Source organism: Silurus aristotelis (assembly GCF_946808225.1).
Source record: "Silurus aristotelis genome assembly, chromosome: 8".
Lineage (NCBI taxonomy): Eukaryota > Metazoa > Chordata > Actinopteri > Siluriformes > Siluridae > Silurus > Silurus aristotelis.
This window is the reverse complement of record NC_139581.1, coordinates 11,866,592-11,880,190: the sequence shown is the minus strand read 5'-3', so window position 1 is coordinate 11,880,190 and position 13,599 is coordinate 11,866,592. Positions and strand designations below refer to the sequence as shown.

The window sequence follows — 13,599 nt, the reverse complement described above, 5'->3', positions numbered from 1 at the left end:
CCATGCTGTCGTCATCCCCGAAATGTTTCTAAATCAAATCAAGTCAAGTTTATTTCTATAGAGTTAAGATGAATGGTGTACATTTATCCCTGATGAGCAGCCATGGCGACTTAGATGACATGAGGGAGAAACCTTGAGAGGAACCAGACTCAAAAGAGGAACCCATCCTCATTTGGGTGACATCAAGAGTGTGATCATAAATCTTTAGACAATACAGAACACAAACAATACAGAACATAAATCTGCACTACACGACCTGAATTCAAACCACGTGGCTTCAAAGCTGCAGAAATAGCACAACACTGATTTAGAATGAAGTTAACGGTTTTGTAGTGCGCTCTGTTGGGCAAAACCCAGGAAAGGATAAGAATCGCAAAGCGTGCAAACCGTGCTACATAAGTAGGGCACACACATGGAGATTAGGACAGAATTTAACTTGGTTTCCCACAACAGGTACTACGGTTGACTTGCCTCTAACCTGTGATAAACCCTAAATTAAATCCACCCCCCCAAAGCCTTTTTCCACAGTCCTGCCGGTTCATATTAAGCAGACAGATACGCAGCCTTTGGCCTGCGTGCGGCATTTACATACTTCCTCCTACTAAAAATACATGAATGAATCCTAAAATAGAGCTGGGATGGAAATCGGGAGGAAGGGGTTATCTGGTTGATTTCAGTGTTGCCTCCGGTTCACGTTAAGGTAAAGAACAATAGAAGTTAATCTCGGAACGAACGAGGTTAATCAACGAATCGAGCACGGCCGCCTCCCTCCCTGAAAGCATGATGAGCGGTGAGTCATCGATCTGCCAGCGTCACTGACAGACAAGCGCTCACAGAACCATGCCAGTTAGCACTAGCCTCGCTCTCCTTTGTCTTTCTCTTCACACACCTCCAGGAAAAGACACTTGTAAATTTAGGCCACTCGCATCGTTTTAGACAGGAAGGGACGATCTATCTATAGCAGCTGTTTACTGGGGGGGAAAAAAAGCCTGAGGTTAACCACGATAGGGAAGTGCTTTCTCCACATCCTCGGGTGCCACATCCTCATCTACAACCTTACAAATAGTTTATCAAGTGCAAAATACCCATGGGAGATATATGAGGTATGACTAACATGTCTTCATCATGCTGACAGGGCCAGATCATAGCACAAGAAGCCCAGTGATAAAGCAACTTTTATTAGTAAAACACAGCAACAATTTATCTGAATTTAAGTTTACCACCATGCAATACTTTATAGATTATTACTGGCTGCATAAGATGTGTGGTTTCTGCTATGTAAGAATGTGACATTAAAATATTTCTAATTGCTACCTATAATAAAAACAACAAGAGCAAAGTTTGAGGTTAGAGAAATGTTTGGATTTATAATTAATAAAGCTGGAATCACTTAATGATTATATAGATAATACATCTCATTAGTATCCTATTTTGTTCTGATATTTTTCGCAAATCTGGAATCTGAAGGCAAAAGTGAATCCTGAATATAAATATCATATCGCAATTAATGAATAAGGTTCCTTGTGCCAAGTCTCAGGAATTTTGATACAACTGTAGTCAACCTTTCCAATTGGCTTCTTCCAGGCAGCTTATAACTATTTAAAAAATAAAAAAATAAAAAAATATTTTATTCTAATAAATAAATAAATATTCTGGGAGGAAAAAAAAAAAAAAAAAGGATTATTCCTTTTTTTATATATATAATTATATAACAAAGCCCTCTTAGATATAGTAGACAGTATTAAAAATATAAAATTTTTAGATAAGGAATCACAGCATATGCTTTGCACCAATGCAGTGCAGCAGCATCAAATAAAGTATACGCAAATGAATTCTCGCCACAACAGAGGCAGAGTATAAATCATATAACTAATACTGCGTGTTATCTAATCAAAAGCTCCGAGGTGCACTTTCACACACTTCGCGTCTTACTGTGGCACCAACTGCCATTCAGAGACACTGGCAGTGCAAGTTTTCTTTGAGTCAGTCGCAGTTCATAATGTTTTCATACATCCCACACAATGGCTGAACACAAAAGGACCATTCACACTTGATGAATGTGTAAGACATCTCATAGCAGTCCCACAGAGTGCCAACTCTGACTGTTGTGACGGAGCGTTCAACACGGAGAACACTGACTGCTATGCTGAGAGCGGCTCTCAATCATGTGATGCACAGGAGTGCATCTACGTCGAAAGAAAACATTTCTAACGCCATCAATGAAGCAATAACAGAGTTTCGGGAGATTTTACAGTGAACTTGCAATATTACTAGCTTTCAGTTCCATAAAGACGTAAACGACAAACGCCGACTTGTCCACTGTTTTACTTTTACTTGACTCTTATTTAGACTGGAGTAATTAGACCTACGGTTGAGGTAATGCAATGACCTCAGTCCAAAACCCCTTATGCCAGGTATTCAAGCCTGGAAATGCTTACATAGGCTTTTTAGACTACGTAATACATCACCTGTCCAAATAGATGGGTTTATATAAATTCCCTCACTGTCCCTCACTTCTGGGTTTTATCTGCAGCCTTTTTTTACCGTCTATAAACCAAACGCCCTGTGACACTCAACTTCAACACGGTCTGTTTTAACTGTCTGCAACACGGGTATGACCGAGGATACTAAAAAAATCATTGCTACACAATGAGTGAGCAAATGATATTTCAGGAAAGGATTAATAAATTAAAAAAAGGAACATTTTGGACTTGAACTTGAACATACAGGGACATTTAAGATACAGCTATAACATTTTTAAGCACAAAAGTTGCATCAAAACATTTTAGGATTTATTTCATGAAATGCACAATATAGCACTGTTCTTTTCTTCTAATATCCCAGACTGTTAGAGAGCTGGAGTCAGAGCACGGGGTCAGCTATGACACAGCACCCATGGAGAAGAGAGACATAAGGTCCTTGCTCAAGGGCCCAACGGTGGCAGCTTGGTGATGCTGAGGGCTTGATCCTAGACCATCTGATCTGTAACCCCAGCCCTTGTAACTGTAACAGCCCCAACTGTTAAGCTACCAACCTAAACAATATTAGAATGACTTCTGACAATCCTTAAAAAAAAAACAAAAAAAAAACAACTAACAAATTATATATATATATATATTTGTATATGTAGAGTCTGTGTAGTGTTTATTTTACACAATAATCGAAAACCTCAATAATCATAGACAACACTGTAAAATACATGTTCCAGACATATAATTAATAATCAAGAGTGACTTGTGTGGCCAATTACAACACACAGTTATGATAAAGGTCAAAGCAATCAGTATACATTAAAGACTGAAAGCGAAGGCAGCGGATTATGGAGCTTCTGACGATACAACTGTGTGTGCATGGCAAATAAAAGTTCAGCTTTGGCACACAATGTATTGGTACAGGGAAGTTAAAACGAGTTGTTTCGTATACCACAATAGGTTCATTTAAAGAGTTAAACAATAATTCTTTAACATTTTTGGCTAAATAAACTGGATTAATTGCATAAATACCAGATGTGTTCATTGTCACATTTTAGATGTAGAATTAAGTATAAAACCTATTATAAGGAAGAAGAAGAAGAAGAAGAAGAAGAAGAAAAAACCTGCTGGTTTTAAAATAAGTCAAGTAACCGTTCCTTCAGACATTCAGCATCAACGTCAATGTAATCAGCAAAACACTGCGAGGATGGAGAGAAAGCAATAAAAGATAAATACATGCCTTTGCTACAGACGCAGATTCGGGAACGTTTAAGGACTAGAAGGAACTGAAAAACACTGAGCTGAAAAGCTACTATTTGGGAATAAAGGAAACAAGGAAATGAATGACCATAAGAAACACTTACAGGCAGTTAGTCATGTAAAACTATACATCAAGCAGAAAAAACCTTTTCAAGTGGCAAATCAAGAGCAGAAATGTATTGCTTGCTGCATAATTCAAATGCATTCTGTACAGAAGGACTGTTTAGCATTAGTTTGCTGATATAAAACTAAAAACGGAAGTCTTTCAAAGCACAATCTTTGACTATTAAACGTGAAATGAAAGCAGACCTTTTGATGGTACGCGATGCTATAGAACGATAAAGACAAATCAGAGCTGGAGCGCAAATGAGAAATAAAGCTTTGTAGAGTGGACAAGGTCCAGAGTTTCCATTCAATGAAGCTCAAATTTCAACTGGTGGATTCGCAAACCTCTCAACATAATTAAAGGCCACTTCACGCTGAACGCTTTTCTGAAGAGTGTTGCGCATGACAAAACGGATGACATGCTTCAGCTCGTACTACAGCGCCCCACACGTGACTCTCGTGCATAAAAGCACGTAAAATAGTCCTGCTGCGCATGTAAGAATTGAAGGTTAATCGAGATTCGTTCCAATCACACAGCTCCGTTTACTATATGATCTTCAAGCTCACAGCGTTATCATAATACAACTCCGTGCAACTTCAAGTAATGAGCTGTGCATCAACCTTGGAGCCCTGAAGAAATTTAATAATGCTGTCTGATTACAGTCCCAGGCTCCTGTCATATTTGAAGTTATCTATTAACTATCTAATGCCTTCATATTTCATCGACACAAAACAAATGATGCTTTTGTGGCGTCAGTGCTTATGGAAAGTGAACAGTCTTATTTGGACTGATTGCGGCAGATTACTGTATTGTGATTTATAATGTACAGCAAGATTTGCATTATTTAATATCTACATGCATAGCATTTGGCAGACGCCTTTATCCAAAGCGACATACATTTATCTCATTCATACAAATGAGCAGCTATGGGGGGGTTAAAGGCCTTGCACAGGGGCCCAGGAATTGCAGCTTGATGTGGCTGGGATTTGAAGTCGTAACCTTCGGATCCAAAGTCCAATGCCTAAACACACTATATGGACAAAAGTATTGGGACAGCTATCTTTCCCAACGGTTCTTCCCCAAACTTTTACCGCAAAGTTGTAGAGGCTGTCTAAACTTCACGAATATGTGGAGTTTGAAGTGGAAGATCTTGAGTGGCCCGATATAAAGCTCTGACCTCAAACAGATTCAACATCTTTGGGATGAATTGGAATGCTGACTGCATCCCAGGTCTTCTTACCCTACATCATTATCTGACTTTAATAATGCCCACGTGGCTGAAGGAGCACAAACCTGCATAAGCACACTCCAAAACAAGTGGAGCATCTTCCCAGAAGAGTGGAGATTATTAAAACAGCAATTAGAAAAAAGACAAAATGTACAATAAAACAAACTGAGAAATCTGGAAGAGTCTTACCTGTGATACACTGAAATTGACCATCCTCTCGCTGAATTGTGAAGGCCTCACCTGGGTTTACTTGAACCAAGATTACCTGTAAAATAAAAAGTAAGAAGAAAAAATTCAAAAATGCAGTAATGAAGAAGCCGTTTTGTTCCATGCTTACTTCTATAACTACAGCGATAATCTCTTTTCATACGGATCAACACTATGCAAACTGCCTTGGTAAATACATGTAAGGAGTAAAATGAACATAACCTGCCGAAATTCTCATGTTTCTGGTTTTGTCCTTGTTCCCTCAGTAAAAGTACAAATTGTGTTGAAACCTTTTTTTTTGCCAACAAAAGGAACTGTGCATCCTAGTTTCAGTGCACCAGCTGTCCTTATTCTCTGCTTCCTGCTATAAATATATTACTGATTTACTGATTAACCACAAAGTATGCCACACTAAATCGCGGGGGGGGAGAGAAAAAAACCAGAAATCGTTTTGTTAAACGTGTATGATGCTTTAACTTTGAACACATTATAGAATTAGACTGCAGAATTATTCAAAACATGGATAAAGGATTGTCATTTTAAAAAGATATCCTGCTGCAGCATTATGAATTCTTAAATCGGATTGGTCACATGACATTGACCGTTATAAGAAACTAATCCATTCTAATCACAGGTTTATATCAATATGGTCATTTTGAATGTATAGAAACATCTAATTATATGATTTTAACATAATTGTTGAGATGGAAACCATTTCTGTTAAAAGCTGATTAGTAGAGTGTCAGTGCTTCGTAACATTCAGTACATTCTGTCAGTAAAAAAAAAAAAAAGTACTTTCTGTTTCAAATTTAACACTTTTTTTTTTTTAAGAAACTTTATAGCTTCTACAACATACTTGATTGTCTGGCAGATGTTCCACAACATTAAATATAGCTGTAAAAACCTAGCATGAGCTCTAATTTACAAAAAAAAAAAAAAAGAAAAAAAAAAATTTGCAATCATTGACTAACTGCTGTGGTATAAGAGAAATAAAAGACTTGTAAAGATGTTATTATTAATAAAATGAGTTAAGAAGGGCAACACACCGACCTGGTGTTAATGATTTTCCAATATTCTTCAGAAATAAATGACCAGAATAAGCTAATTAAATGATGTATTTTGTCAAATTCAGGATGAATTTTGAAAAGCTGGTTTTAAAGCAAAATGAGACATAGCAGCGCATCATCTTTTATTAGCTTCACCTAATTTACCAAACTGGTCATAAAACTCAAAAGGGAATATCTTCTATGCTGTGCTGATTATACCTGAAGCCATAAATCTTTCCTAAAATGCAGATAAAAGGTATATAACAGTGTGTTCCTGGATATGACTTTCAAACCCACGTCACAGAGACACGCTAACGGCACTCATTACAGGGACACTTGTTCCATGAAGCCAGTCTGAGTCAGCCCTCCACTGAGCCTTTGTTAAGGAGCATTCATGACACATCTGGCTTAGCGGAAAACAGGAGCACTGATCTGTTTCAGCAATGCAGCGGTCCTAACCCAAAAAAACTACCAGGAAGTCTTTTCAGGATAAATAAAAAACAAACCAACCAACAAACAAACCAACAAAAGAACATTTCAATGTTGTGAATAAGCACAAAGCCTGAGTATAGGATACATGGGGGAAAGCACAAAGGCTATCAAAGACTGAGGTGAAGCCATGGTGAATGAAATGCAATGCAGCTGGAACATTATTAGCTTTTGTGGCCTTGTGTTTTCAGGTTTGCCATAGCGACCACAAAAGAGAGTGACTGAGCAGTCAGGCTGATCATAGCAGATTGGAGCATTCGAACACAAACTAATTCTGCCGATCAGGCGTTTATGCTTCACTTGGGCAGGAGAGAAAAAACTTCTAACTTCAAAAAACAAACGAGCTGAAAATAAATGAAAATCATGTAATTCGGGACAAATTTTCAGCATTGCCCTTCAATTACGGAGTTAAAACAGAATTGTGTGAACAAGCCTAAAACAGTGTTTTGTTTTAACTGGTCTAATTTATTGTATTTTTTGTCCGACCCCCCCCCCCCCAGACATTTTTTTGTTCATTTACAGCCACACCTAAACCGAGCCATCAGGAAAACTAAATACGTAGTTCAGAAGTGTACAGTCATGCATCATCACCAACCTGGAGAAGCTTGTGGCACCTGCTTCAGACTATGTAAACACATCGAGCATTCGTAAATGAATGCACTACACTAAGACCGATCAAAATTCACAGCAAAATGTCAATATAATACTCAAAAGGAAAAAAAAAAAAAAAAAAGTTCAACAAGGTATTACACATCTAAGTAGATTGCGATAATGCCCAGAGTAGAATATTCTGGCATCCTCGTATTAAAAACAGCTAACGAATCGATGGAAGGCACGGTGTGTGCATTCGCATTACCTCAGTCTTGTTGCTGTCATACTGCCTATATTCCCACGGCATGGAGCTTCGGCTGCGGGTCTCCCCCAACACAGCCATCCTCTGCACTTCCTTCTTACTCCCTCTTCCCATTCATGAATGTCAGAGCGACGCAGGCAGGCAGGCGCGCACTGGCCCTCTGCGCACACGCTTACACACACATGTTCGCGTACACCTACACACGCAGTGTTAAACAGCGATGCATTAGCGAGGCAGTACTATGAGTGGGTGGCTGAGGGAAGTCTTATTGAATTAGAGTCGAGATGCTACGGTCGTTCAGCTGCACGCGCATGCAACAGTGTCTCTTTGCCTGTTTGCTTTCCATCCCCCCTTTGTTTTCAGCAAAACGCTGGCTTATCTGCCCCCCCTCTTTCTCCTCTTAATGACAACTCTCCAAATCAGTTGTATAGGCAGGGTACATCACGATTCTGGTCCCTTGTTTTTTGTTGGGGTTTTTTTTCCCCCAAAAAGCCTGCACCGAGCCAGACACAATAATGCGAGTGTCTATAGAGAGAGAGCAAAAGCGAGAAAAAAGGGGTGTGTGTGTGTGTGTGTGTGTGTGTGTGTGTGTGTGTGACCGAGAGGGAGGAGAGAGAGAGAGAGAGAGCGCGCACGCAAGAGCGAGAAGGAACAAACTGCCACTTACTGTTGCCCGCATCTCTTCCCATTCAAACGTGCTTGCTTCAGCAGGGCTGGCCACCGTGTCAGGAATCTCGTACACAGACCCCCCCCCCTCCCCCACCACAGACACACACACACACACCCCTCCCCAGGGGGTTAGAGTCTCCTTCTCTTTCTTTTACCAACCACTCATGAGAGTTGCGAGGTAAAGCAGGGCGATGGCCACATGGAGGGCCCGTCTGAACTCCAGTCACTCCCCCACCCCCACGGCAGCAAACAGACAAGGGGGTCCGGCTTGCCTCTGCCGTCTACCTGGAATCTGTTTACTAGATACAGGGAGCATAGCACGTATTTGCTCTCTCTGCCGCTTTATCTCCTCGCCTGCTCTCTCTGCAGCAGATGGATGTCTCTCTCTCTCTCTCTCTCTCTCCCCCTCTCTCTCGTTCGCTTTCTCTCTCTCCCCCCCATCCTTCTCTCTCGCTCTGCCTCACTTCCACTGCCGGTCTCCACAGCAACCCCTTCAACAAATAAGCCGTGCCGATGTCCGCAGCCTTCCACGCTGAAATGAGGGATGAGAACAGCGAATCACCTGCACGCTGCTCACGAGAGAAGGGCAACACACAGACCCTGAAATTTGGAAAACCGGCCTTCGTCTTCATCTACAGTTTGGCCAACACTCACAAAATTATTTTGCGTTATAGACTATAGAATCCACCCGAACCTCTAGCAACAGCAAAACGGCTGTGAATGCACCGATTCAGAAGTTTGTACAGAGGCAACATTCAAAAAGTGGTATGATGTTTACGAGTTAGACTTTAACCACATCACCCCCCACCCCCACCCCCGGTCTAAACACCAGCCGCTCCACCCAGTAGCTATAGTGCATGCCTGCATTAAATAACCAGTCAATTTCTTATAATAATAGTAATAATACTTCCTTTTTATAAATATTGTAAATCATTAGTAACATCATCAAAAGATATTTTGCAGCTCAGTGATTGAGATGTGGGACATCTGATCAGAAGGTTCTGAGTTCAAATCCCAGCAACACCCAATGGCCATTGTTGGGCCTTTCAGCAAGGCATTTATCCCCTTAATAACTACTCAGCTATATAAATGAGATGAATGGATTTCGCTCTCGATACGGGTGTTTGCCAAATACCAAATCACGTCTGTCATGTAAACACCGACCAGTTTTAGCATTAACATTATAACATCATGAGCGGTGAACTGAATAACACTGGCTCTCTGCATCATTGCACCTGTTAGTGGGCCATATATTAGGCAGCAAGTGAACATTTAGTCCTCATAGTTGATGTGTAAGAAGCAGGAAAAATGGGCAAGCGTATGGATTTGATATCTGATCAGTGTGCACTCGGTCATGGAACACTAGGAAATAAAGCAAATAAAAAAAAGAAAACACACGGCTTATTATTTTTAAACTTTAAATATTTTTTTTTGTTATTAAAACGCACACACAGTTAGAAAGCGAGGTATACGTGAGCATCTGAGCTTAAAGTCCTGGTCTCGGTGGTCAAGTTCATCAGAGCTGTGTTTAGAATTATTTTTGTTTCAGAGAACAGCTGCATTTTAAATATTGCATTGACTGATAGAAGCTTGGAAGATTCAATTAGGAAATGAAATCCGACGACTTAATAAACAAACCGAATTATTTTTTGCATTGGAGAGTACTAAAGTGCTAGTGGGTTGGAAGGGAGGGCAGCGTGTCCACATAGGATGTGTTTACGACGCAAGGAAATGGGAGTTAACCTGTGATTGGCTGTCGTCGCATGTACGCACACAAACCGACACACCCAGCACACCATCTTTTATCCTCCCCCCAACACGTTCGCTTCATTTGCAGAGGGACCTGCCACACAGCTTCTATTAATACTATGATCGATGCGCAAGGAAAATGAGTTTGGGGGCCTTCTGCTATGTTAAAGGACCGCCTCATTAGTAGCTGTGCTTTGGCACTAATCCAGTGGCTTCAGGAATGGTCAGTGACTGAGTGTTTAGGTGTGCATGGTCCTTCACTATCACACCCCACTGTCTCAGGCTTAGAAGGCACTTTCAAACAAGTCATAAATCCCAAAGGTTGTGCGTCAGACAAACAGCAATGTGGCACAAAAAAAGGGCTGGAAACATAGCTCATGATAACAACGGCACACAAAACCAAACGCTTCCAAGCAATTCCCTGCTGTACACTCCGTGTTTGCAAACCAGGGACGACCTTATTTTTCAAATGTATTAGATAACAGCAGTGTGTTTGAATTTGGGAAACCTGTCCTGGCAAGAAATGTGTGTGTCTGCCTCTCCCCAGCCCTGTTCTGCTCTTCACCAGTGCTCTCGATGAGGATCTTGATTAATGGTAGGAAAAACTATTTAAATGGTGAAGAATCATATAAAGAAAAAACAGGGTTCTCTCACCACCAATGAACAGACTACAGGGGGAAAAAACTAATAAATTAGAAACACAAACAAACAAAAAAAAACTATTATTGCAATAACTTTTCCACGCATGATGAAATTAAAATGTCATAAGATAAGATAGTTAAGATATTCTCCAGCATGAGTAATAGATGATTTGCTTATAGAGATTAGAGATGGGGACATGTAATTCCTTCTGTGGCGTCATGGGCTCAGTGAACTTGCTGGGAAGAAGCACAAGGCTGTCAGGGAGGGGGAAGCACGAGTGATTAGCGAACACGGCTGCAGCAGTCAGCGCTGGCTTTATTGCCCTGGAGATAGTGTTGCGTTCACATCTGTTAAAGGCTGACGTCTTTACCTCTTCCATGAGTCAAGGCTCAGGTTCCTCAGTATTTGTTCCTCTTTAATTGTTTACCAGTGAACCCTGTGGCTTTGCAGCCAAGTTACTGCGAAACTGTTGTGTGTGGATTTATTAAGAAGAGTTATGTAAAGCTAGAAATAAAAAATGACATCAAAAAAGCCATTTCTCTTTAAAAAAAAAATAAAAAAAAAATCCCTACTGAAATATTAAGAATCCTGATGCTGTTGAAATAGTAGAGTTTCCCTGCATATATTGTTGAGATAAAAAGTGACAGCTGATTTCTTCTTTCAGCAGAACAGAGGAAGTTGTGGAGAACATGCAGTGATGCATTTCCTCACACTTGCAGCGTTGTCTATAAAAAGGTAATGATCTAATGTAGTCACATGGAGCCATTTAACGACTCCGATGGCCAAATTTTTTTAAACCTCATTTATCATGCCTTGTGGTTTCTTTGGACATCCCACAAATATTTCATGGTACTCCAATACTGCATCTGAAGCAAAGCTGTAACTTCCCTTCCTACGTCTGGTGAAAACCACCGAAAACACCCACTCGATATACCAGTTCCTTTCCTGTGTCATCGGCATCTTTCGGCTGATCCCCCTTAGGGGTCACCACAGCGGGTCGCATCATCCATCTCCATACAACCCTGTCCTTTTACATCTGCCCCTTTCAAATCAACCACCTGCATGCGCTCTCTTAACACATCCAAAAACCTCCTCCTCAGCCTCCCCCCTGCCTAGTGGCTCCATCCTCAGCATTCTTCTACCGATATATACCTCATGCCCCTCCTTTTCACATGACCAAACCACCTCAAGCAAGTGTCTCTAAGCTTGTCTCAAAAACATCCCACCTGTTATGGGGTGTCCCTAATAAATTAATAAACTAATTTCTAATCCTGTCCGTCCTCGTCACTCCCAATGAAAATTACATCACTTTTAAATCGGTACAGACGTCAAATCAACATGGCTGCTAACACAGTCATCAATGTAAAGCACATCTCATATACTTTCAAATTAGTTTATAACAATATTGACCTTAGATTGGTCATTTAAAGGATCATATGCTGTACATGTCTAAACCTTTAACACTGAAAGCAAGTTCTTAATGTTACTCAGCTAGCTTGGTACTAACACGACTTTCTGAGCTGGAGATACTTCAGGTAACACTGCTACCATTCTACCATTTCACAGCAACAAACACAGCAAAAATAAATAAATAAATTGATGAGAGATGAGAGGGAATGGTCTCAGGGTATTTGTGTGAATTGTATACATATGGTATTTATTCTAACTCACCATTTTCCAATTGACACAAATGGTTTATTACGAGCACTAGTTCAGCAGATGGCATGGAAGTGAAAGATAGCCATAATCATCTATGCTGTTGCTATTTATACCAACAAGCATTCCACTCAGTATTGGAGTTTCTTTGCTGAATTTGGTTACTCTTCTTGCTCAGGTACCATGAAAGCCGAAGCTGGGCATATGGGAGGAGATGAAAATAGAGCAGAGTAAAAATTGATTAAACAAAGTCGTTACAGATGTCTTGATTAATATCTGGCTCCAACTGCTTCTCTTATATCTCGTCAATAGCAGGTAAGCCGAGTGTCTTAGCTTAGGTTTCTCACGTTTTTCAGCAAATTTAAAAGGATGACCAATTACAAAACTTGCAGCTAAACTTAAAGGCTCATTTATTCTCATCATCTATTATTATTAATTTCCTTGCAGTTTTTTTTAATTGTTATTCGCTTCATTCGGAAATGTATTCACCATAAAACCCATAATCTTCTAGTTTGGGTAAATTCCACATGACTTTCTATTGACTTTTTATTTAAAGCGACTATATAATATGCATCTCCATAACTGAGGCCGATGCAAACTACAACTGAAAACGTAGCCAACATTATTGATGCATATAAAGCGACTACCAATGCGATACCATTCACACATATTCTGATGCAGTCTGATCCAATTTCGTTTTGATTCAACACAGATTTAATGCAATACAACGCATTGGGGGAAAATTATGCTACGCAATGCAATATGGTAAATTTATCACTTTGGTTCAGACTGAGAGCAAATCATAAATTTACTTAAGTGCCTTCTGACTTCTAACGCATGGCCCTTTCATTGGGGAAAAAGAAAAGAAAAAGAAAAAAAAAAAAAGATGTTCTTTGTTCTGTCCCTAGGGAGCTGCAGCTCTACCTCTGCCATGTTAATCTCTCGGGACACGCCTCGGCCCCTGCGGCGTTGCCATATGTCATTAACGTAGCAGCAGTTGTGCGGAGAGAACACGCATGAGAAACAGTTTAGCAAGGAGAAATCAATCTACATATAACATATTGGTCACAAATGACTGCTCACTTAGCAGTAATAAAAGTATAGCGCATCTACTAATAATTATATATATATATTTTTGGTGCAAATATAAAAATAAAATAAAATAAAATAAAATAAAGCACTGTTATACTAATGGCAACTTGTATCCAATGCACAAAAAAATT

At 40.0% G+C, this 13,599-nt stretch overlaps 1 protein-coding gene across 10 annotated transcripts in view; it reads right to left on the bottom strand.

Moving 5' to 3' along the window:
- The window catches only part of fndc3a (fibronectin type III domain containing 3A), a 68,230-nt gene that overhangs the window by 28,075 nt on the left and 26,556 nt on the right, over window positions 1–13,599 (bottom strand). For 6 of the 10 annotated variants that reach the window (XM_083548362.1, XM_083548366.1, XM_083548357.1 and 3 more), the window contains exon 3: window positions 5,255–5,330. In XM_083548362.1, coding sequence (XP_083404488.1) covers window positions 5,255–5,330 — 76 coding nt within the window. Of the gene's footprint in view, window positions 1–5,254; window positions 5,331–7,663; window positions 8,008–8,327; window positions 8,716–9,363; window positions 9,368–13,599 lie in introns of those variants that run through there. The other 4 variants (XM_083548358.1, XM_083548365.1, XM_083548361.1 and 1 more) reach the window with 4 other exon arrangements.